The sequence below is a fragment of the Ptychodera flava genome, chromosome 5 (genome assembly GCF_041260155.1).
Source record: "Ptychodera flava strain L36383 chromosome 5, AS_Pfla_20210202, whole genome shotgun sequence".
In the NCBI taxonomy this organism is placed as follows: domain Eukaryota; kingdom Metazoa; phylum Hemichordata; class Enteropneusta; family Ptychoderidae; genus Ptychodera; species Ptychodera flava.
The window spans coordinates 15,101,046-15,127,631 of NC_091932.1; the positions used below are offsets into that span (position 1 = coordinate 15,101,046).

Here is a 26,586-nt window from a genome sequence, read left to right on the forward strand (position 1 = left end):
AAAGCAAGAGCAGTAAAAGCTTTGAGCGATAAATACCGTGCCAAGGAAAAATTGTTTATTCCTGATGTTTTTAAGGATACAACGTTGAAACTGTGCCACAACTGTCATATGAGAGCGGGTCACACAAAGGCGAAGTGTCCGAAAAAATCGCCATGTGACAGTGTAGTAGTTTGTGGCGAAATTGATCTCCATGCGGATAGCAAAAGGGAGCTTTCAAGTCTAGCACAGCTGAAGCAAAAAGCTGAAGGTGAACTGAAATGTTTACAAACAGAACTGGAAGTGAAAGAGAAGACGGTAGAGTCAATGAGAAACAGTTTCGAAAGCAAAATATCGTCACACTTGATCAACAGCGACCCAGAAAATATCTAAAATACGGCCGTGTAAGACAGGTGATTGTCAATGCGGACATAGAAATCCTGCGCAAGTACTATAATGGTAAAGTCCCCGACAATCTTGACGATGAAAGTGAAATATGGCCATCAATCATCGCTTCTTTGACAGAAAAACGTGAAACACGTCGCGAGCAAAACACGCTGTATACTCGTAATTCAACTGAACGCCTGTTGGAACTGCATGGAGTCACTTTTCCCAACAAACCACGTGAAACTACACAGACTGAGAATTCCACTAATGAATTGCCATTAGCAAGCAATGTCAGCAGTCAGCAACACAGTCAATATCCTGGCCAACCGTTTCCTGCACATCACTACGGGCAGTGGTTTTCACCGTACTAAATGCCCGTGATGCAGCAACCAGGGAGTGCTACACTGGTCACCTATCATCGCAGCCATATGCGTACGTAAATAGCCATCGATATCCCCAAAACGATGCCCCTCGTATACCGCAGGCGTTGCTGTCGCCGTCAAGTGCACCTCTATCGTCGACTGATGAATATGAGTCATACGGACAATGAACCTTCACTCAGACCGCGTAATACGCCTCACGTCCAGCCTACAGTTAACTTTGTCCTAATAGAATAAGTGAGTTTATGAATTCTGTTGATAACAGATTGGATACGATTACGACATTCATTTCTTAGTTGTCGAAAACTATTTACTCCACATCTGTTTTGCATTTGCTGTCCGAAAGTTAGTAAACATTGGTTTAGTCATCGTTCTATATCGCATTTTGGTAAGTTTTCAACTCAGTAATCCGAGGTTTGAGATATCTTCTAGTGCATGTGCATGAACATTAGTCTATTATCTTGCTTTGTTCAGAAACGAAACAGCTGTTCAGTATTCAAACATGAAATAAAAATAATGTTTTGTTGTGAACGTTGGTGTATGGGTGAGTCTTTCAGCGGGAGCGCGGCAATTCGCTCTCACTGACGAGATTGACTGTGGCATAGTGAACGTCGTATTGAGTTAGATTGTTGCAAAATCTATCGAAAGAGAGTGTTTATAATGAATGCAGTTGGCGTTTTTTATCATCGCCCGGAACGTTTTTCTTATCACCCAGGGACGTTGTAATTCCAAGCTATTTTGAAATCCACTATAACTTGATCATGGAGGCTACCGCCATGTTTTGATGGTTGTTTTCGATGTCATTATCAATGCGAACTATGGACTCTGCCTACAGTTTAAAAAACTTTTACGCGCCTTTTGCAAGAATACATCGTACTACTGGTATTGACTAGTCCCCTTGCTAAAGTCATTTCTGAAAATGGTTCACTTTCGTGATGTCATTGTAAAAGAATCTATGACAACACGAGTGAAGGTTTTCATCCATAGCACGCTGATATAACTCTAAGTGCACATATGATTTGATTTGTTTACATCGTAATTGTTCTCGTATGCACAGCAAATGTTTGACCAGTTTACACCTCTGCGCATTACCGAATGATTAACAATTGTTTATATCATGGAACGACTGTCTCCTGAGGGTCATTCCCTTTGTTCAGAAAGTGATTTTTTCCTGATCGTCGTAGTTTTAAAAAACTTTGTGAAACTTTGCGTATACCTGTATGGCCTACGTGTTTATGAAACAGTCATATATATCCATTGTATGCCAATAATTTTTGTAGGAGAATCGTTTAGGCTGCTTTTCACGGAGCAGCTACCTTGCTGTTGCCAGTTGTCATTCAAAAGCCATTATGAATTTTCAATGAGTTAGCGGCCTTTCATACCCCACACCGGTTTAAGAAACAGCTCATTTGCATACTTAATGAAGTTTTGTAATTAGTAATATGACGCAGATACAACTGCACCACATTTTTATGAAATCTGCTGCAGATACTGATCCAACAGATATCTGATTGTGTTGTGAAGCATAAGTAGTGTGAAGTTATATACAGATTAATTTGCATATTTAATGAACTTTTAAAATTAGTGATATAACTCTGAAATGATGGCACCAAATTTGGTGAAGCTACAGATATTGATCTGATAAATATGTAATTGTCGCGTGAAGCACTGTGTGGTGTCAAGTTAATGAGTGGTCATTTGCATATTTAATGAAGTTTTGTAATTAGTCATGTAATTTTGAAACGGCTGTACCAATTTGATGAAATCTGCGGCAGATACTCATCCGACAAATATCTGACGGTGTTGTGAAGCGTTAAGCAGTTTGAACTTAGTTAAGGGTTCATTTGCACATATAATGAACTTTGCAATTAGTGATATAACTCTGAAATTACGGCACAAAATTTGGTAAACCAAGCTACAGATATTGATCTTATAAATGTCTAATTGTCGTGTGAAACACTCTGCAGTGTCAAGTTAAATAATTGTTCATTTGCATATTTAATGAAATTTTGTAATTGTTGATATAACTCCGTAATTACAGAATTAAATTTTATAAAACGTGCTACACATGTTAATCTTTTCTGATCTGATCTGATTTAATCGTCCCATGTGACGCATTTAGCAGTGTCAAGTTAATAAACAGCCAATTTGTATATTAAATGAAGTTTCGTAATTAGTCGTTTAGCTCCGAGAGTACTGTGCGACAGTTGGTGCAACCTTCTACATATAATGATCTGACAGATACCTGATTGTTCTGTGAAGCGTACTTCTATGTAATGAACCTGTTGAACACCACGTGAGCACATTCAGTTCACATCCCCGACGTTTCTTTAGTGAATGTTATGATCGAATGGTTACTTTTGCCTTCTTCGTTTGTTTCTTTCAAGGGTTCTTGTTTCTCCCGGTATCTTGTTTCACGCCTCGGATTTTCTAGCACAGGAGAGTGCTGACACTTTAAACTGTAAATTTGTCGTGTGATAATAAAATGACAATGTTATTACCATTTAAAGTAGCTTGTTTAAACTGTGACTTATATCCTTGAAAGTTATCTTAATGATCCACTGCACTCGAAAGAACGTGCATTAGATTAGATATTTGCTCTCCGTGTTACCTTGTTCTAATAAACCCACGGCACAATAATTCGCCACAGATAATACAATATTTGTTTCTGCTATAAGGTACTAGCATTTCCATAGATAATAAACCAATTGGAGAAAATCGATGGCAATAACGTCATTGAAATGCTCGCAATACACATCAAAAACTGACTAATGCTTCCTCAAAAACGCCTGTTTTTGCAATAACAGTTCGGCCAATAAAGCAGTTGTCCTGTAAATTTGTGCTGACAAATTTACAAATACAAACACTTCCGTAGACTCAATTACAAAGAAACAAGATATGTTTCGCTATTAATTTTACAGCAAAGCACACTAATCATGCATCAGCTGGGTCTATTATTTGGGATTGGCAAATATAATGACCAGTTCAAAGTGGATTACAAATCTTTATTCAGTTATTGCATTATTAAAGACTTTACATTTGAAGTATCCATGTTATGTTTCGGTCAAGGTAGTTGTAGCTGATATTAATCATAGCATTATAAATATCCTTCAACATTCATGTTAGCCTATATGCTCGATTTTAAGCCAAGGTTGTTAAAAATAAGGAAATAGCAATTTACAGGTTTTGCAATACGAAATATATATATAATCAATAGCTCGAGTACAATCATTATGGTGATTTCATTTACATTATTATAACGAGTGAAGTAAAACTTTCTCAGCACATTTTAAGATTTCCTGATGCTTTGAAGTGCTATACACACGAATAGAAAGTAGTTTTTATGTAGGTCCAATATTTAACAAAGCTTTGCATATCCTGAATTGTGTCATAAATGAACCGTAATAGAAAATATTGGAAAGAAATTATTGATATATTAATATTTACTTAATACCTAAATGAAGAAATAAACGCCACGGTACTTTTGCAAAAGTTTCATTGTATTTCTGTCGTCAAACTATTACAGTATTATAAAAAAATTTATAGAACAGGACCTGGTTAACTGTTGGCAAAGGCAAGAGGCCTGGTAAAATGGCATTAAAGGTTTGTTACAGCAAAGATACTATATCTTCGAAGTAAAAATTCTTTATTTCTTATGCTTAGCAGTCACTAAAATGGAATAGAAAAAGACTTGCTCTAAGTCACAATATAGTCGATAGTTTTCTTTCATAAATATGCTGCAAATTTTCTACGTTCGATCAGAGGTGCACATAAACTTCAACAGAGCATGTCGGGGTGTATTAAAACTTATGAGTTCTTTTAATGTCAATTAGCCCTGCTTTCGTACTCTAGATAACAATCGCTCGAGATCTGTAAAAAAAAGCATACACTTTCTCAATAAGGCAAATATTCTTACTTTTACATATCTTTTAGAAGAAAAAATCATACACTGGGAAAGTCACAAATTGTCGCCTTTTCAGTTTGTTGACGGGAATTCAAACAGCGAGAAACTATTATTGTCGCATAACATAAATGTATTTGATCGAATTTCTATATTGGGCAATTGATGTTCAATGTTAAAATGAATGAAACTTCCGGCACTACGGGACCATTGGCAAATTGAACATTCGAGCAACTTCAATGTATCTATATAAAAATCGTCTGTAAAAATATATTTTTCATATATTCATGCCTTTGATGATGAGTATTCCATTTCAAATGTGGGCGATAGGAAATACATAGGGTATGCGAACTGTGACACCATTTCAAAAATTAATATTAGGCCAATTTCGGTTTCCCTCTTAAGAATTGTTTTGCAATTCTTTTGGTTCTAGACTTAGGTTTACTAGCGAAATATCAATCTCTTAAGATAATTCGTCTCCACCATCATCGCCAAAGTCATCATCATGACCATCGTCATTAACACTGTCATTGTCTTCATCAACAAATGCCTCGTCGGCTCCACCACCGGTAATTTCATCCGACAAATCAAGCCGGAACGGACCTAATCGGACGTCTTTGAGGACCTTGTCGAACTTGTACATCGAGATATTTTCTACTACTCGTCTCCAACGGCTCAGGCGTTTGCATTTGTACTTGGGTTTCGATTGTTCCATGTAGACCGTGCATATGTTATAGCATTTCCCAGCTTTCAACACCACGTTGAATTTGCTACATCGAACAGTCAAGTGTACATTTGACTTGATGTCTGGACATGCCGCCTGCGGGAAAATGAATTACTTGTTAATTAAGTTATTAACTGAAGTAACACCAGAGTTTTACATCCCCGTGAGAGAAAGAAAGGTCTATCTTTTCTGATTTATTTATTTGTGTTATCTTACTTTTATCAATGTAAATAGTGGAAAACTAATAGGTACAAAGAGGGAAGAATACACTAGTGGTAAAACAATTACAAAGTGATACACTAAAGTTGTGAAACTTTTTTTGAGATTTATCGGAACTATTTCATAACCTCAGTTCACTTGTATGCGTATGAAAATTTGTTTGCGAATCCCTTGATTTTTTCCTCAGTACTGTTGTATCAAACTCTCTCAGCTACCCTCTCGTGTTAGCTGGTCATAAGGTCAATGGGCAAAGCCTTATAATTACACTTGGTTCTTAATTTTTCAATCCTTATACTCTGAATATAAACATATTAATAACGTCTACAGGTTACAAAAATCATAATTTTTGATTTCATAAAAGCTGGGAAATGTCCTATATTTTGATGCTGAAAGCGATTACATTATTTCAAAACTTGATCTTCGTATATATACTAAGTATAGTTTTGTTAAAACTTTTATCAGAAATACAATCTTTTAAAGTGAACCTTCTGAAAAGTTATTTAATTGTTGAACGGTATTCCTACATGATATTTGGAGCTTGTATTGTGAACATTCAAATGCGATTAGAGCACAACAGAGTGCACACAATTATGCGAAAAATGCATGTAGGGATCTAGGGTACAGAAGCAATGCCGATCATTTTATCCTACAACATTGTATATCTTCACATGCGAAGAAAAATGTATCTTTCCCCAGAATTTATGGTCAAAGAACAGACACTGTCGGTTAGCAAATGTAGCAGTGCTTTCTCCCATAATATATTGACTTACGGCTAAATCACATTTACTACATATTTTTGGTTGGCCACAGTCATCAAATAGCGTTCCAAGGCAAATTTTATAAATAAACGACAGTAAAATAACTATGGAGTTTGAAAAAGGAAGGTTGCGATATTGAAGCATCTCTGGCCTCTATTCAGGAATTGCCGATTTAATATATAAACAAGCAAGAGAAAAACAATGCTATTCTACTTGGCGACTAGGACATTTCAGAGAATAATGACTGTAACTTTTGGCATTATTATCATGATTACCTGGTTTCTCAGTATGATTTTGGAGTAAAACAAGAAATAGACAAAAAAAACATGCTAGAAAAAGGAGCATGGAGTTTCATTAAATTTACCATAACATCTTCGCTTCCTTCTTTATTAAATACTCTCTTGACGTACAGCAAAAGCCTCGCATCATCCTCAGATATTAGCTTCCATTTTTTGAAGTCTGAAACAAGTTTGTCGATGTCTGTTTCTGAGATGACATAATAGCCAAACTCCCTAGTGTGTCTCACATGCGGAGCTACAAAAAAGAAGAGAGGGGCATAAATTAAAGATTTTGCGCCAAGTTTACCTGACTATGGATCCCTCTGCATACTTTTTACTCTACAGCTAAAACGTATGTAACCTCAGATGAAATCAATGAAACTACTTTGAACGAGGTTGGGATATTCCAAAAGACCTCAGTCAACTATTAATTGATAAGCCTTCTAAGCTATATTACAAGGTTAAGGTGATGCCGCGCCGTGATAGATCATGGACGACATTTATGACTTTCCCAACCTTTAAGGGAATACTATAGTGCAATTAGTAATGGTATATTAGTATTTGGTGACCCCTTAAGACGCACTCAGACTGATATGGTTCTAGGACTGTTACCACCTACACAAATACCCTCTGGACAATCATCACCTGACATTAACTTCCCCACCTCCGGCTAATTACCGCCGACCATTTACCACCAAAGATATGCAAACCGGATATTTACCCCCTAACACGTTTTACAATGACAATATTGCTTTGTTGAAAATGACGTATAATGGGAAATGATGAAAAAGACGTTTACCACCTGGACAATTACCCCCTCTCTTAAAACTTAAAATAAAGGACGTATGATTCATATTTGGAAAAGTGGTACAAGTTGAATCATTTGCGGGCAACTGACAATCACAAATTGTGCTTTTGTCACACGTTCAACATTAAACCTTATAATTGGAGAGAATGTTGTTCTTTATGCTCGTACACATAGTTAGATCCAGAAACGCAAATACGGTGTCAGTCAAATATTTCATGTTCTCTTTTTTTGCCTTCTTATCGTTGAAAATATTGGTATAATGATAAATAAAGAAAACGTTGCAGAATTTCTTTTCACAAAACTTATGTTAAACAACAACAATATTTATAGAGTTGATCTTCAACAAAATTCTAAATCATACTTTCTGTACACTAATGAATACTTATGATCATCTTGTATAATCATGGGACTATTCAACTTTTTGAAGGAAGAAAGTTAACAATAATATAATGCCCTTTGGTATAAAAGAAAAGGCAATTCGAGCTATGAATTGCTGACAACTATTCTTCGTGTGTGCCGGCTGTAGTTCTCTATGGTATGAGTACCAATAATAACTATTACCTCCACAAGCACCACGTCTATAAGACCTGTCAACTATGTGATTAATCTCTTTCTTAATAGGCTTTCCTTTCTCGTTCAATGCGAACTCAAAAACATTCGATCCATTTCCAGCGTGGAAAACAACCGTCACCTCGTCACCGCATGAAACGACAAATGTTGCATCCTTTAGGACCTTAAAGCAAAAGGGGAAAGATTAATTTTAGTAAACAAATTGAAGAAAAGGTTCATATAACACACAGATACAGATACAGACAGACATACAAGGACACAGACACAGACACAGACACAGACATATATATAATATATATCTATTTTCTCTCTCTCTCTCTCTCTCTCTCTCTCTCTCTCTCTCTCTCTCTCTCTCTCTCTATATATATATATATATATATATATATATATATATATATATATATATATATATATATATATATATATAAGAAAAGGTTCAATCCACATACAGATAACACATAGACACACACAAATATACATATATTGGACTTTTCATATATATATATATATAATATATATATATATATATATATATATATATATATATATATATATATATATATATATATATATATGCATATATATGTGCATGCATACATAAATACATACAAGCTACAAGCTTGCATCCATACGTACGTACATACATACATACATACATACATACATACATACATACATACATACATACATACATACATACATACATACATACATACATACATACATACATACATACATACATACATACATACATACATACATACATACATACATACATACATACTTACATACATACATACATACATACATACATACTAGTACATACATACATACATACATACATACATTCATACATACATACATACATACATACATACATACATACATACTTAAATGAAACGGTATGAAACGGTTTTAAGTTACTGTATTAAGTACTATCTTTGACTTCGTACTGTTTATGACTTCTTGTTTAATTTAGGAATAAATCTTGTAGTCAAGGTTGGTTGTTTCTTTTCTATGGTAGCCACACATTGAATGTACATTAATTATTAATGGGCGTTATTTTTCATGTTAAACAGTGCTTGGTTTATATTATATTTAGTGCCTGAAGCATAGAAATCAAATAAGCGTACTGGATCTTTCGATGTACATAAGTTGGCTGTGAGTTGGAACACAAATCGAATCCGCTCTTGTGATAGAATACATACCGTTGTGTTTGTTTTCTCGATGAAGGTGTTACAAGAATTCAAAGCCTTGATGTCAATCTCACGTGTCAATGCATATTCATTGGCAAGTCTCGTCTTTACAGCACTGATATGTCGAAAGCTTATGGCTGGTTCACACTTCATTTCAAGGATAGCTGCATACCAGATAAAATTGAGAGTTAAGGTTTCAACGAATTGACAATGACAAGAATGAAAGTAGTAGAAACGTGAAAGCAGATTGTGTGTTCTTCGTTTAAATTTGACTTAACGATCGTCTTCTTCTTCTTCTTCTTCTGTAGACATTCATGGAATAATTACCATTGATTCAATTTTATTGTGAAGACTTCTTTCTTTTGTGTGCTTTCACCTCTAAGCACACTTTCCCTTTTGCGAACACCTAACTCGTCCTGAGCACCGTACTCCTCGGATTGAGAGGAGGTAGTCAGTTCAGAAAATTCTTGGTTGGCATGTCCCTTCTCATTGGCGGTTAGGCGGTTTTTTCCTGCAAGATGTAAGGTGATATTGTTCTAATTCTTTGCAATTTTCTGTCGCTCTTTTCTTGTTTCGGAAGTTTGTTTTGCTTTCTCCTATTCAGTGGAGATTTTTCATGCACCTAACATCTTTCTTTCTTTCAATGACAAAATCGTGCTTTTTTCAGATTTGATCGATATCTTTCCTCATCTTGCTGTGATATAGCTACCTGTTTGACTGTTCACCAGTTCTCTCCGTCTTGCTTCAGCTTCAGTGTCATAGCCATTTTGCAGTTTTTACTGTTTTTTATAATGCCCAACTTTGCTAAGTTTTTTTAATAATTGATCATCATGTGCTATTACTGATTTCAATTATGCTTTTCGTCTCAAAATTTGAAATGATTTGATTTGTACTTTTCTGTACAGGAGTGTAATTTGAATAATAAACGTTCATTTAAAAAATTGAAATCTTCTTTTCTTCTTCTTCTAACCATTTCTTTAGTAGCCTTGACCTAGAAAACCACTGCATGTAACACACCAGGAATTGGAAAAAACATCTTTCGCAAATTTCTTGGATGACCCTGGAAAACTTTTAACGATCTGTAAGATAGCTTAGAAACTACGAGGACTACATATTACTTGTATGTACAACATTGACTAGTATATCACTAAATAATGCAAAATTTCCTGAAACATTGTGGTGTCCTTGACCTACTATCATGTATATCGTTAACTACAAGAGCTGCAGATTGTTTTTGTGGATATCGATCAGTACAGGGAAACACACTTTACAGATACTTTTGAAAGACCTCTGACCTACTTTTACATAATTCAAAACCTACAAAGACAAGAGGGTTTGATTTTGTAAGTTATTGACTGCATCAGAGCACTATTTCTCAAGAAGTTTTGGATGCCTCTGGGTGACCTTTGACCTAATTTCATATACATTTGGGTATAGAATCATAAAGGCAAGGCGCCTTTTGGAAATCAACCAATACGGCTCAGTTTTTTCCCCAAAATTGTTTGGTGACCTCGCGACCTCCGTTTTTGATAATTAATGGAGGTTAAGCTCAGTTGTTGAATGGGATCACAGGGTATTGCAAGCAATATTCGTCTAGAAGTTGTGAGTATGATCAATAAATGTCATGTATTCAACTTTTTTCATTATACAAGCCTTACCTGTCACCAGTTTGTGCCTATTACTTAACCCTAGCCACCTCTGTATACTTTTGCAAAGAAAACAGTCAATATCTGTTAATTGCCCTCACTGATCCCCTTCATTAATTTGTTCTGCCGATCACCAACGCGGGGCTTATCGCCCCGACCAGATAACTCGTTAGCAGCTACTACCTTATGAGCTCCTAACGAGTTACTTGGTAAGGGCGATAAGCCCCTAAGTTGCTGGTCGGCAGAACAATTTAATGAAGGGTATTAGGGAGGACAATTAGCTTTGTTGAATTAATAGGCACGAACTAGACACAGGTAAGGATTGTCTAATAAAAAAGCGTTTAATACATGACATTTATTAATCATATTCATAACTTCTAGATGAATATTGCTTGCAATACCCTGTGATTACAGCGTGTAATATGCCTAGTTCTGCAATCATAGAGCTGTTAAAATGAACTTTTCCAGGCAATGTAAAAGATGAACTGTACATAATGTACCAACCTCCTTCAAAGTTGACTGGCTGACAGCGATTACAAATACAGGAACACTTTTTTCTTGACTTTTTGCCCCTACATAAGATTGGTATAAGATTGAAATGACGATGTTATTATTTTCATTATCGGTCAAGAAATTACATTAAATACAACAGATGCCTGATGTATTATTTATTTATTTATTTATTTATTTATTTATTTATTTATTTATTTATTTGTTTGTTTGTTTGTTTATTTATTTATTTATTTTGCCCGCTTGTTTATGCAATTATTTTGATCAGATAAATTTCATGTCAATCAATACCCATGAGACGTTCCCACTGCAGGAAAGCGTAATCCCGCACATGTGCTTGCATATCAGTCTACTTTTTTCCTGTAAAGCAAGTTGCTTTGTCTATAATTTATCGGACCTTTGATACTTGGAATCAATTTCAGCTTGAATATCTTTAAAGTTTAATTTACATCTTTAGAACGCTTGACGATGTTAAGAAACGTTGTGCTTTGCTCTGAATTGAATAGATGGTATGTCTTTATTTCACGATCACGTAAAATTGGGATATATAGATACAAGGAAATAGTTGTGGTAAGTCATGATGTCCTTTTGACAAAGTAATAGCTCGATGTGTTTCCGTCTAGCTAGAGTTTCTGTCTTATTTATCCCTAGAAATGAACAGCCAAGTCTAGGCTGTTTTTATAGTGAACTTCTCGATATCATACATGTCTGCTTGAATAGCACTGCCAACTTCAGGTAGATGCCCCATTAACAAATGAAACAACTTGAAGACAGCTTCATTAAAAACACGGAAAATATATCGTATTTTCCAAAGTATGAATGATTCTAGACGATCTGCCCTGTAGCTCATCTATGCAATGTAGTGTAATATACGTATAGAAGGAACGTTTATTGCAACACTTCTTACAAGGTGGCAAAGAAGGCACTTATACATACACGGAAACTCAGACATATTTATCGGTCAATGAAATTGAAAATTAAAGTACGCAGCAACATTTCAGACACGAAATGATTGAGGAGTTAATCACATGAACTTACCTTTTGGTTTTGTTTTCAAAGTCTTTTCTTATTTTTAAAGCGTCTCTAAGACTTTCCGGAATATAGTGCACAGGTTTTCCCTTGTCGCCCATGGCTATGTTTATTATATGTGTCTCTCCGTGCTCGTTTGGAGTGTTGCATCCTAATGGTATAATGTTGTCTTTACCATAAATGTGTACCAGAACGTTTTCCAATATCTATTGCCGAGCAATTAATATGGTATAAGGGAGGTACAGTAATAGTGATTTCTAGAACAAATGCCCATCCATTAAAAAGACAAATGTTTGAAGCTACTGAAAAGGCCACGTTGTTGCGTCATTCCAAACATACACTACTGTAATGATTCCTCTGATCGAAAAAGGCGGGTTAATGACATCACCAAAAAGAAGTCAAGAGAAAGAGACGTGGGAAAGAGGAGTTTCAGTATTAAACAATTGTACTCCTTGCTTTTTGGTTGCTTTCACTGAAGGATATCTAACAAATATTAATGCGACCACCGCATTTTACCTTTTCCGGCATTGTAGGTTTCCGTTTTCGTAATACTTGGCATATAGTACTGTTTCCAACTATTTACTTATACAAATTTCATCACAATGACTCTTTTTAAGCACATCGTTGGTAGGCGAAATCTTTAACCGTGTAATTTAGACAAGAATATCCGCAATTTAAATTTTTGGCGTTCGATATTAAGTTGATACTGAGAGACAGGACAGCACTAGCATTGTAAAAAAGCATTGCTATTACTGAGGCTCTCACCTGTTTTGCATTCTCTCCCGCTTTTTGATATGCGTTAATAATGATTGAGTAACACAGTTGAGCGCAATGCATTTCTTCGGAAGCCTTTAATTCCTTGAGTTCTTGGATTTTTTTAGTGACGTTCTCCATTGTGAGTGATGTCTCGTCTTCCATCTCATTTCCTTCATTAGACGGTTCTTCGTGGGTGTTTTGTGTTTTTTGTGAAATGGCAAAAGAGTTAAAATCAAATACTTCGTCGATATTATGGAAGACTTTACAAATAAAGTCGCAGTAACCCGAATACATCAGAGTTGTTTATTATACATGCTATGTATTGCCATCCTGGTTTTGTATAGAGAGTATGGATAAATCCTTATTAAAATATATGGAGATATGAATCATATTTTCGCCCCATTGCAGAAAATAATATCAATCGGTGACACGGTCATCATCTTCCCTTCTCATGCTTTTGCAACCAACAACAGTTACTGTAGGTGAAACATCGAGGAGCTAGAAATGCTGATTCTATAGATTTCACCGCTAGCACGAAAAGCGTCCAAAGTAAAATATGCATGTGTAATAATGACGTTATTTCACAAACTTTGGTCCTTGTGACGTTCTATGCGACTGACGTGTCCTTAATTTGATGAGTTGCGAATCAAAGAGTAAATCTGGTGACATATCATAAGATCTGCGACGCGATATTGACGGAATTCGTTGTAAATCCCTCATGTTTTTGAGAGTAGGTCTGACTTTGCTTTTGAAATTAGGCGTTGTTGAACGAAACAAGGATGTTGATGATCATCAAGATTGCAGTCACTCAGTTTAAAATAAATATAAACTCACTTTTGCATCTGCTTGGCAAGCTGCCCATCGTTACGTTTGAAGTAGTTGTCCCTGCAAAAGCGAAAAATAAAGTGTACTCGTTTGTCAGTACGAGATATATATATATATATATATATATATATATATATATATATATATATATATATATGTACACAAAATGTATACAATATGTACATATATTATATTTCCACTACAAATTTGTTTCGTATAGACATCAGAACCGCCTACAATCATCGGATGGCTGTGTTCGACTGACAAAGCAATAATATTACTTCGGTCGAACACAGCCATGCGATGAGTGTAAGCGGCTCTGCAGATCTGCTGTCTATACCAAACAAATTTGTAGTGGAAATGTAATTTACATTATCCTGCATAACTCAGTTGTGTAATTGGCTCTAGTCTAGTATTAAAAACTATCTACTGTTGATTGACCAATCAGAGTGCTCAATTCAGGGTGTTTTATCTACTCGTAAAGCCTTGGTCACCAAATTCCAGAAACGAATGACAGCGCCGTAGTAAAGTACTGTCCAATCAAAAGTGAACATGTCATATTCTGTAGACATCTGGTACGTTTTAATATTCAAATTTGGTAACACAGCGGAAACCAGCTGCAACACAAAACCTGCTGTGCCCTAGGGCATTTATATAATGTGCCCTAGGGCATTTATAGGATGTTCCATTACACTGGAAGGCTATTTCACAAATAAAAGTTTTAATTCATATCCTAAACATGTTACATTGACAAAGGGGACGGTTGACGTAAACACATTGAAAACGAAAATATATCAGTTAGGGGCGATAGTTTTTAAGTCGGATAAAACCCTCGTACTCGGGCTCTTCTGGTATATAAAGTCCAACCCTACGATAAAATGTCTCGGCCTGCGGCCTCGACATTTTATCATTGGGTTGGACTTTATATACCAGAAGAGCCCTCGTACTCGGGCTTTATCCTTTACTTGAGCACTCTACTCCAGCTAATCTTGAACTAAAAAAATATATATACATACACATATGATTATCATATATATATATATATATATATATATATATATATATATATATATATATATATATATATATATATATATATGTGTGTGTGTGTGTGTGTGTGTGTGTGTGTCTCTCTCTCTCTCTCTCTCTGTCTGTCTGTCTGTGTCTGTGTGAGTCTGTCTGTGTCTGTGTCTGTCTGTGTCTGTGTCTGTGTCTGTGTTTGACATTTACTGTAGAATATCAGTCGTGACCGTGTGACGTCGCCGGGTGACTTGTCGACATGGCGAGTCTCTGTGTAAACAAACAATTCCCGCCATTTAAACGGTTCTACAACTACTATGCTCAAAACCGGGAGGCTTTTGAGGCAGTTTAGATTTTAGACAGATGTTCTTGTAGGAAATCGCAGTGCTCGATTTCAAACCTTTAATTTAACACATATCACTTGAACTATACAGAAAATATATGTAACTTCAGTTTCATACATGTAACGGTTTTGCGCTTCTCGCATATGCTGCTTGTTTACAGTGTCCACCTAATTTGCCTGTTTAAACAAGTTCGAGCAAACTTAGTAAAACTCTTTCACTCGCCTGGATGCACGATTTATACTATCATTCATGATGTGCATTTTACAATTTGAAGGGGTCAATACGGCGTCGTGTTGGTTCGTGCATTATAGAAGGTATCTCTGTTGGAGATAGTGAATAGTGCAATCTGGCGACAAATTTATGAATAAGACGCCTGAAGATGAGAGGCTGAAGAAGGTGGCTAGGCCATACAGCAATGATTTCTGAAAAGTTGATATGTTTACTGTTACAGACTATTGTGTATGGAATATAGCATTATCAAGACGATTATCAGTCTAATGTGTAACAAGCAAAGGTAATTTGTCGTCGTTGAAATGAGTAGACTTTAAAACTATGAATCAAAGAGTTGGACGATAATATATTGTTTGTCCCTTAACAATAACCTTTTAGTGTGTAAACATCCTAGTTTCCAACGGTTAGGTCATAATTTTACCCGCCTCTCTCGAAGAGTGGTACAACCGGAATGAAATCCCTGGCTTCACATTATCAGTATGTCACCAAGTGTAACAAATAGATACTGTGGTAAAACAATGTACTCCAGAAAGAACGGCATGCATTCTTGGATTTCTGTGAAGTCAGTCAAAACGTCACAGAGCTGTTTGACGAATACATAAACTGTCTGGTAAACATTTGTCTTTCTAGTTCTATAATATGATATGTTTTAAAAGTTATGAGTTTAATTTACGAGCAATATTGGGAAACCTTTGCTTGCTTGTACTTTCGTCTATCTAGCAGAAATTGCCTGATGTCACACGTTGTATGACCTCTTAGGGCAGAAATGCGCATAGTCTTACGGATAAAGAAAGGAAAATTTCATCATGAACCTTAAACACGCTAGTCCCTTGTGGTACTACCTTAATTGGATATAACAAAAGGTCGTTTCATGAACTGTAAGGCAACTCCACCAGCGTGGAATCAACTGATTACACCAGTTTGAAACGATGATAAAATCATATTTACCTTCGGCGTGAAGCCGGTCTGCGTACAGCTTAGACAGGGGTAGTGGTCGTTCGGAGACGGCCTAAGCACTCTACAGTGTATCCAAACTTTAGCACAACAGTATCTAATTGCTAAATTGCGCTATTTAAACTTTTTTGGAACAATTTACCTTAGACAATCACTGATCTCGTATAAACGGGTCAACTGCGAGTAAATATCTCATTGTCGCACCGATTTGCATGTATGCTCAGGGTTATATACCTATAAATGACTTGTAAATCACTGAGCAACCAGTCCAAGGCGGCGGGGTTTTTTTGTTTTTGTGTTTGTTTGTTTTTTAAATCTAAACGCAAATTTATCTCTGCGTCAGGGCGCCATCAGATGTCGATCAGTTGGTGCGTGTAGACATAACTACTGAGGGAACGTATATTACAGATATTAACGAGATACAATGACAGGGAGAAACAGGCTGTCAGAGAAAGACAGAGAGAGACAGGTGTCATGACAAAGGCATTGCCAGGAACGTTTTCAAGGAGGAAGATTTGCGGGCTGCTGCAGCAGTGACTGTGGCGATCGCATCAATATCAACGCAACAGAGATTGCTGAAATATATTTCCATTGAATAATTCAATTGAGATGCTAATAAAAGTTTGACATAGTTTTGACAAGTCTGGTTAGACACTACAAAGGAAGAGCAGAGCAAGGACAGACAGAACAGTACAGTGAAAACTAAAAGATCTAGATAAGGCAGAACGTATGTGTATGCCCCGGGAAGTTTAATGTCAGGGTGGGTCATAGATTCGCCGCACTGCAACCTTACGGTAACTTCATGTAATGATAACTCACTTACTTTATCCCTTGTATCTCGCAAATGTTGAGTGTCACTTATACCATTTAGCACTCAAAAAAGGATTAAATCTCGATGGAGGAGCGTGAACTCTTGATGCACCGTGTTCTTGACGACTCTCTTACTTTAGCTCTGACCACAATCCTCCCAAAAAACTTTAAACTACAGAAATTTAAAGCAAGAGATTCGCTGTACTGAGTTTGTGATTGTATGCAGTACGAGCCTACAGTTTTAAACATCATGCCCGTGTCATTGGTTGAAACCGAAAACAATGTACGAAACCAGCTAAAATGACAATCATAAGAAAATACACTTACTTATAATATATTGAATGGAATATTGAATTGAACTGATTGAATATGACTACAGCTGCTAGGTTTAAGCTCTAGCAATCAAGTACACGAGTCGTCGGCTTCAAAGACGGTTTGCCTGAATCGTCGCTAGGATTTGTGCGTCTGATAACAATAATCCAAGGTTATATAAATCTTAAATGTATTTATTTTAATATATAAACTTGTTTATATAAGTATGACTGCAAAAACTCTGCTCCTCCTTACAATGACTGAAATATGGATAAGGCCAGATTTTACACCTAGCGACCGACCTGTTAAGTAGTCAATATGTAGAGCTAAGATTCGCTGAACAGTCACTAGGATTTGCGAGCCTTAAATGGTTGTAAACCAAAGTAATCCCTAATATATCAGAAATTTTACTGCCGGTGAAAACAACGATCCGCTTACGTTTGTACACAGGCTCCCTATCTGAGCACAGATGATAGTGCTGTTTGTAACCTTTTATTACAGATTTGGCAGGGGTAACAGCTGACGTACTTGGTGCGTTTGAAGGTAGTTCTTACCGGTAGTAGGCCTACTTGGACGTCATTTGCTCACGTGTTGACACACGTGGGCATATGTCGCAGCGATGTCTGTCTGTTTGTGTGTCTGTGTGTCTGTGTTTCTGTCTGTCTGTCTGTCTGTCTGTCTGTCTGTGTACTCAATATCTCAAAAACGGCTCATCAGATCAGAATCAAATCTGGTACATAGATTCAGTTAGCAAACGGCAAGAACTGATTAGTTTTTGGTGGGTGTGGCTTGCTTACTTTTTGCTCATTTGCATAATTAATGATTCTAGAAAAACTGATATATATTGACAACGACTGCACACAATTTGATGAGATTCACTACAAATGTTGATCACACCAAGATATATCAGCTTTGAAAGATATTAAGGGGTGACCTGAAAGATAATTACTAATTTGCATGTTTAATGAAATTTCCTAATTAGGAGTATATATCTGGATTTACTTGATCAAAATTGACAAAACTTGGTATGCATATTGAAGATACTATGACTTAACGTTATTGAAAGTCATTAAGCATTTCACTTCATCAAAATCCTAATTTGCATATTTAATGACCTTTTGAAATTAAGGCTATATATTTGAATTTACATGACCAAAATTGATGAAACTTGCTTTGTACATTAAAGATACTATGATAGAATATGATAAAATGTCATTAAGCATTTTTACATCAGCCAATTCCTAATTTGCATATTTTATGAACTTTCCTAATTAGGGGTATTTATCTGAATTGACGAGACCAAAGTTGATGAAACTGGCTATGTACATTAAAGATACTATAATAGAACATTATTGACAGTCATTAAGCATTTGAAGTTTAGCAAATTCCTTATTTGCATATTTAATGAACTTCCATAATCAGGGATATTTTTCTGTATTGACAAGACCAAAGTTGACGAAACTTGCTATGTACATTAAAGATACTATGATACGACATTATTGAAAGTCATTAAGCATTTTTACTTCATCCAGCTCCTAATTTGCATATTTAATGAATTTTTGAAATTAGGGATATATATTTGAATTTACATGACAAAAATTGATGAAACTTGCTATGTACATTAAAGATACTATTACGTAGGCTAACTTTATTGAAAGGCATTAAGCATTTTTGCTTCAGCCTATTCCTAATTTGTGTATTTAATGAACTTTCCTAATTAGGGATATATACTTGGATTTATTTGATCAAAATGGGCATAACATGCTATGTGCATTGATGATTATACCAGGTTATATCAATATTGGAAGTCATTTTGCATTTAAGTGTTCATGTCAGCTTATTTATAGTTTGAATATCTAATGAGCTTTCAAAGTTTGGAATATATAGTTTGAAGGACTTGACCAAAGGCAATTACACTTGATATATAAAATGGTGATACAATGACAGCAGTCAAAGAAATTAATATTTTTTTCAGCTAATAACATATTTCAATACTTAATGACCTATAGAGTTAATCTGTGGTGAAATATGTTCATTATGTTGATCATAATACTTTCAATGAAGTTGCAAACATGTGGCAAAGGTTCAAATTTACACATAACTGCAATATATAATGAAACACGTGAGCATTTACAGTTCATATCTGGTTTTACTTGTGTGCTTGTGCTCCGATGGAATGACTCAATTTTTCGGCAATTTTTTTGCTCACGTGTTGACACACGTGAGCATATGTCGCAGCGATGTCTGTCTGTCTGTGTGTCTGTGTGTCTGTCTGTCTGTCTGTCTGTCTGTCTGTCTGTCTGTCTGTGTGCTCAATATCTCAAAAAAGACTCATCAGATCAGAATCAAATCTGGTACATAGATTCAGTTAGCAAACGGCAAGAACTGATTAGTTTTTGGTAAGTGTGGTTTGGTTACTTTTTGCTCATTTGCATAATTAATGATTTTAGAAAAACCGGATATACATTGAGAACGACTGCACACATTTTGATGAAATTTGCTACAAATGTTGATAACATCAATATATATCAGCTGTAAAAGTTATTTGGGGTGAAGTGAACGATAATTTCCACTTTGCATACTTAATGAAATTTCCTAATTAGTGGTATATATCTGAATTTACTTGATCAAAATTAACGAAATTTGGTATGCATATTGAAGATACTATGATTTAACATTATTGAAAGTCATTAAGCTTTTTTACTGCATCCCAATCCCTATTTGCATATTTAATGACCTTTTGAAATTAAGGGTATATATTTGAATTTACATGACCAAAATTGATGAAACTTGCTATTTACATTAAAGATACTATGATAGAACATTATTAAATGTCATTAAGCATTTTTACTTCAGCCAATTCCTAATTTGCATATTTTATGAACTTTCCTAATAAGGGGTATTTATCTGAATTGACTTGACCAAAGTTGACGAAACTGGCTATGTACATTAAAGATACTATGATATAACATTATTGAAAGTCATTAAGCATTTGAACTTTAGCCAATTCCTTATTTGCATATTTAATGAACTTTCATAATCAGGGATATTTATCTGTATTGACTTGACCAAAGTTGACGAAACTTGCTATGTACATTAAAGATACTATGATAGGACGATATTGAAAGTCATTAAGCGTTTTTACTCCAGCCAGCTCCTAATTTGCATATTTAATGAATTTTTGAAATTAGGGATATATATATTTGAATTTACATGACAAAAATTGATGAAACTTGCTATGTACATTAAAGATACTATTATGTTGGCTAACATTATTGAAAGGCATTAAGCATTTTTGCTTCAGCCAATTCCTAATTTGTGTATTTAATGAACTTTCCTAATTACGGATATATACTTGGATTTATTTGATCAAAATGGGCATAGCATGCTATGTACATCGATGATTATACCAGGTTATACCAATATTGGAGCATGGTAATTTCGCACTTAAGTTTTCATGTCAGCTAATTTATAGTTTGCATATCTAATGAGCTTCTAAAGTTTGGAATATATAGTTTAAAGGACTTGACCAAAGGCAATTACACTTGCTATGTAAAGTGGTGATATAATGACAGCAGTCAAAGAAATTTATTTATTTTATTTATTTTATTTAAACTTTATTTAAAGAGGGTAAGCATCCTTAACGGGAAACCTGGTTAGCATAAATGCTAATCTTCCCCAGGGCCCTCTATGACATACAAAGTACACACGAAATAAAATTACAAAGCACAAAAACATACACTTAAAACATCAAAGCAAGGGCGGTAAAATGATCATTACAAACAACGCAAGTTCTTAAAAGCTTAAAGACGAAAACATTTAAACATTACTTGACGTCAAATATGTCCTGATGTAATTTGTTTTGAAGGTGTTCGACGAAGGTGATGATCGAACACTCTCTGACAGTGAATTGAAAGTGACGGCACCATGGTGTCTAAGAGATTGTGACGTTACGACAAGTCTCGCCCTAGGGACATACAGAATATCGGTTTGATTGCTGAATCTCGTACTGCGAGATGATACACTGGTATTTGGTGAACAAATTTGTAATATATATGGGCAACATATTATTGACGGCTTTATACACGAAACAACTTGTTCTGTATTCGACACGATTTTTTATCGGCATTATAATAATTTCTATTTCAGCTAATTGCATATTTGAATACTTAATGACCTATAGAGTTAATCTGTGGTGAATATTGTTCATTATGTTGATCATAATACTTTCAATTAAGATGCAAACACGTGGCAAAGGTTCAAATTTACACATAACTGCAATATATAATGAAACACGTGAGCATTTACAGTTCATATCTGGTTTTTGAAGGTGTAATTTTGTTACTTCTATTTAAGCAATAACCCCCGCCGCAGGAGGGTATACACGAAATTTTAGTACAATGCGCGACACATAGCACGAGCCGATAGGCGAGTGCTATATGGAGCGAATTGTACCAAAATCGAGTGTATACCCGACTGCGACGAGGTTTATTGCTATTATATCAACTTGCGTGTCTTTGTTGTCTTGATTGGGTATTTTCGTCACTTTAAGTCCCAAATGCTGAAAACGGACGTATGAAAGATTGAACGTCGGAAATTCAGCGCCCGAGACCGAGCGTGTTTATATAAAGTTTGAATTACGTTGACAACAGACGCACACAGTATCCTACGATAACATACGCATTAGGTCAAAAACAGAAATGTTTCTGGTCAGGGCTTTCTTTAAAAAATGGTACAGCGACGCGAATTTTTTTATTTTTTCCCCGTCAAGGAAGCGAGGAGGGTCAGTTTTATAGTATTGACTGAAAGTTGCCCATCATGGAAGTACTCACGCTACTCTCTACGGGAAAATCAGAATACTTCGGCTCCAGGACAAATCTATCACCAGTATCCAGAAGACCCCTGCTCAAATCATAAAAGAGTCTTAGTAAGGTCGTCTCTGCCGATGACGAGGCCAAAGGGTCTTAAAATCTTTGACCCGAACGTAATTTGAACTGAGATTAACATGTCGATACACAGAACGTACGTGTTCCTTGTTGACGAATTAAGAGGTCGGCCATGCTGGGTGGACCTTATACCTTGAAATATCCTTCCTAAGCATCCTTGCGCACTGCGTGTATTACTAATTGATAGACGTTGAATTGTGGGTAAATATTTAAAGGAAGAGGTACATGCATGAGGTACATATATGAAGCCCACCACCAGTGTCCAGTGACCCTTAAACTTGATTTATAGCTAGCTGAAGCAGTACATAGTTTGCCGCGGCTGCCGGCCACAAAACAGGAAACCAGATATGAACTGAAAATGCTCACGTGTTTCATTAGCTATTGAAGTTATGTGTAAATTTGAACCTTTGCCACATGCTGCAACTTCATTGAAATTATTATGATCAACATAATTATAGTGTCTTTAATGTATATAGCAAGTTTCATTAATTTTAATCAAGTCAATTCAGATAAATATCCCTTATTATGAAAATTCATTTAATATTCAAATTAGGTTCTGGCTGAAGTAAAAATGTCTTTTTACTTTCAATAATTTTATATCACAGTATCTTTGATGTATATAGCAAGTTTCAACAACTACAATCAAGTTAATTCAGATACATATCCTTAATTGGGAAAGTTCATTAACTATGCAAAGTCGGAATTTGCTGAAATTAAAATTCTTAATGACTTTCAAAAATGTTGTATCACAGTGACTTCAATACATATAGCAAGTTTATATCAACTTTGGTCAAGTCATTTCAAATATATATCCCTAATTAACAAAGTTCATGAAATATGCAAATTAGGAATTGGCTGAAGTTAACATGCTTAATGACTTTCAATAATGTTAAATCATAGTATCTTTAATATACATACCAAGTTTCGTTAATTTTGATGGAGTCAAATCAGACATATATCCCAAGTTAGGAAAGTTCATTAAATATGCAAATTTACCCCTTAATGTTTCCCACTGTTGATGTATCTTGGTATGATCAACATTTGTGGCAAATCTCATCAAATTGTGTGTTGTCGTTTTTAATGTATATCCATTTTTTCTAAAATCAATAATTATGCAAATGAGCAAAAAGTATGTAAGCCACACCGACCAAAAACTAATCAGCTCTTGCCATTTGCTAACTGAATATATGTACCAGATTTGATTCTGATCTGAAGAGCCGTTTTTGAGATATCGGACCATCAGACAGACAGACAGACAGACGGACGGACAGACATCGCTGCGACATATGCTCACGTGTGTAAACACGTGAGCAAAAAAGGGTGACGCGCTGTTGTTCAAGTGACGCCCGTGCTGACCAGAAACATTTCCTTTTTTTTGGCCTTACGTTCATCATTATTGCATTTTTAGCTCACGTGTTCACACGTGAGCTAACGTCATAGCGATGTCTGTCTGTCTGTCCGTGTGTGTGTGAGTGTGTGTGTGTGTGTGTGTGTCTGTCTGTCTGTCTGTCTGTCTGTTTACACGATAACTCAAAAACGCCGAAACAGATTCAAGTCAGATTTAGTACACTGGTACTATTTGCTACTTGCAAGAACTGATTAGATTTTGGTTAGTGTGGCTTGCATATTAATGAAGTTATGCAATATCATTTTTTTCGTACAATGGTTTCCCTATGGAGACGGTAAGGCTAGTGTGGACATATATCAAGAAACATTGCACAAAATTTCATGAAACATTTCACAGATAACAATCTCAGAACATTATGATGTACTGTGAGTTTATGTCAATTACCTTCTCATTTGCATATTTAATGAACTTTTCTTATTAGTGACATAACTATGAAATTCCTTCACCAAACTTGATGATACCTCCAACAAATATTGATCTGATATATATCTAATGATACTTAGAAGTATTGGGCAGTGTCAAGTTAATAAATAGCTCATTTGCATATTTTATGAAGTTTTGTAATTAGTCACATAACTCCGAAATAACTGCAACACATATGATAACAACTGCTGCTCATACTGATCCGACAGATATCTGACTGTGTTCTGAAGCATGTAGTAGTGTTAAGTTAATTAAGGGTTCGAAGTTGATAAAACCTGCTACATATAGTGATATAACAGATATCTGATTGTTCTGTGAAGCGCACTACTATTAATGAACCTGTTGTAAAAGACGTGAGCACTTTCAGTTCACATCTGGTATTCACATGCAAAAGCGCGAACACGACCTGTTGCAGACACAGAAAATGGGTCAAGAGTTCAAATCACAAGAAAAGTAACAATTTGTTCGTAAATTTCCATAAGAACAATAGTCCTGGCTGTTTTGGCATACAAAAAATAAATTTGTCTCATTTTGTACCTATGCGTCAACCATCGCAACATTTAGTCTTGGTATAGTGAGGTTACAGGCGCTTTTTTCGAATGATGGATAATTTGGACGTTATTGTAGCAGTAAACAAGCAGTTTTTAAATAATGCAAACATAGGATGACAGCAACTGTGATCAACATTTTTGCAGGTGCAGAGTGTGCTGCCCGATTCAGCGAGAGTTGGACGCTGACAATATTTGTTGCAATTGATGTCAACTTTCGTTGCAGTCACCAGGAGTAATCCCATAATTATTTTGAACTTCTTGGCCTACATCGCTAAAACATCCTTGTCTGTTACAGCCCAAACTTTGGCAAAAATGTCTTATATACCGTTACTGTGAGGAAGTGTCAATTTATTTGTTTATGAACGAATATTTTAAAGAGCTGTGTGTCGCGTCTCGACTCCCGCTGCATCAAGCAAAAGTGCACGATGCGCCGTTGCCCTAATATCCAATGATTTGTGTACATCAAACACAAATGTGCTGCTTTAGAGGTGTCTTTCGTCATCGAACCCAACTTATTTTCTCCAAGAGGTGAGTTACAGACCCATACTTTTATCTGTGTCTCGAAATTCGGACTTCGTTCTTTTTACAAGGTGGACTGTTTTGGATTAAGTTTAGATCGCTACGCTCAAATGCACCGACGGGCAATTTTTGAAAATGCTGGTTTAGAGGCCCGTTTTAGCACTGCTAAAACAGTATTTAAAATTTTTAGCATCGGTGCAATGAGCTCCCGTCCAATCAGAATGGTAGCACGATATAATATAATTATTCATTTTTATGGTCATGTTAAGGTCAAGATGTGAGAGCTACGGCTCACTGAACAGTCACTAGGATTTGCAAGCATTAAATGGCTGTAAACCAAATTAATCCCTAATACATTCAATAAATTTTACTGCCGATGAGAATTCTATCAGCTTACGTTTGTACACAGGCTCTCCAAAGCGTAGATGATTCTGCTGATTGTAACATTTTTATTTCAGATTTTGCATGGGCAACAGCTGACAAGGTCGGTGCGTTTGAAGGTGTGTTCATAGTACTTGCTCCGATGGAACGACGCAACTGTGAGCCATTTTCGTGAACGTTGCCCGGTGAACGAAGTTATATTTACATTTTAAAAATGTTCCTTTCTTATATATGTATACATCAATGTAATGGTCATCTTACGGCGAAGCCGAATAACAAGGTACATACTTCTAACGTCGTCAATAAACCCGACACAAAGGAAACATCATGCAAGTAATCGAATAAAAGTTGAAAGGAAAAAGTCCAAAAGTAGCCCTGCGATCACACAATTTTATATAAAAATTGCTTTCCATTTCAAAATTAAAAACTGAAAAAGTTATTACTGAAAATAGGTTGATAATCATGAGATTCCAGAAATTATTATGTATGAAAAAGAGTTATAAAATGTCCTAACAAATATTAAGAATTCACGAAAATGAAGACCTGCAATGTTTACATAAAGAAGAAAAACATTTAATTTAAGAATGTCTCCTTCACCTTCATGAAAATCAACAAACTAATAAGATGCACTTGTTCTTCAAGTGAAGATAACTACCAAATGGCGCATTGCAACATGCCATTAATTTCTATGAGAAATGCTACTCTACTAGAGAGTGTGTACTTT

General features: G+C 35.6%; 1 protein-coding gene across 1 annotated transcript; it reads right to left on the bottom strand.

Annotated features, from left to right (window-relative positions):
- Positions 1-3,735: 3,735 nt before the first annotated feature.
- Positions 3,736-16,705, bottom strand: LOC139132508 (uncharacterized). The gene is made up of 9 exons (XM_070698828.1): positions 16,507-16,705; positions 13,973-14,023; positions 13,148-13,323; positions 12,392-12,588; positions 11,348-11,415; positions 9,210-9,361; positions 7,993-8,164; positions 6,710-6,879; positions 3,736-5,464 (listed from the first exon to the last, which is right to left on the bottom strand). Exons 2-9 carry the CDS (start codon positions 13,998-14,000, stop codon positions 5,108-5,110), a joined length of 1,320 nt encoding a protein of 439 aa, XP_070554929.1. The 5' UTR covers positions 14,001-14,023; positions 16,507-16,705; the 3' UTR covers positions 3,736-5,107.
- Positions 16,706-26,586: the final 9,881 nt, after the last annotated feature.

What these genes read in the sequence shown, in the direction of transcription:
- LOC139132508 (XM_070698828.1), bottom strand. Translation starts at nt 14,000, where the DNA reads ATGGGCAGCTTGCCAAGCAGATGCAAAA. An exon ending in TAGACGTGGTGCTTGTGGAG is followed by an intron (nt 6,880 to 7,992) that starts GTAATAGTTATT and finishes TCTTTTTTGTAG; the next exon opens with CTCCGCATGTGAGACACACT. An exon ending in AAGGAAGCGAAGATGTTATG is followed by an intron (nt 5,465 to 6,709) that starts GTAAATTTAATG and finishes ATTTTCCCGCAG; the next exon opens with GCGGCATGTCCAGACATCAA.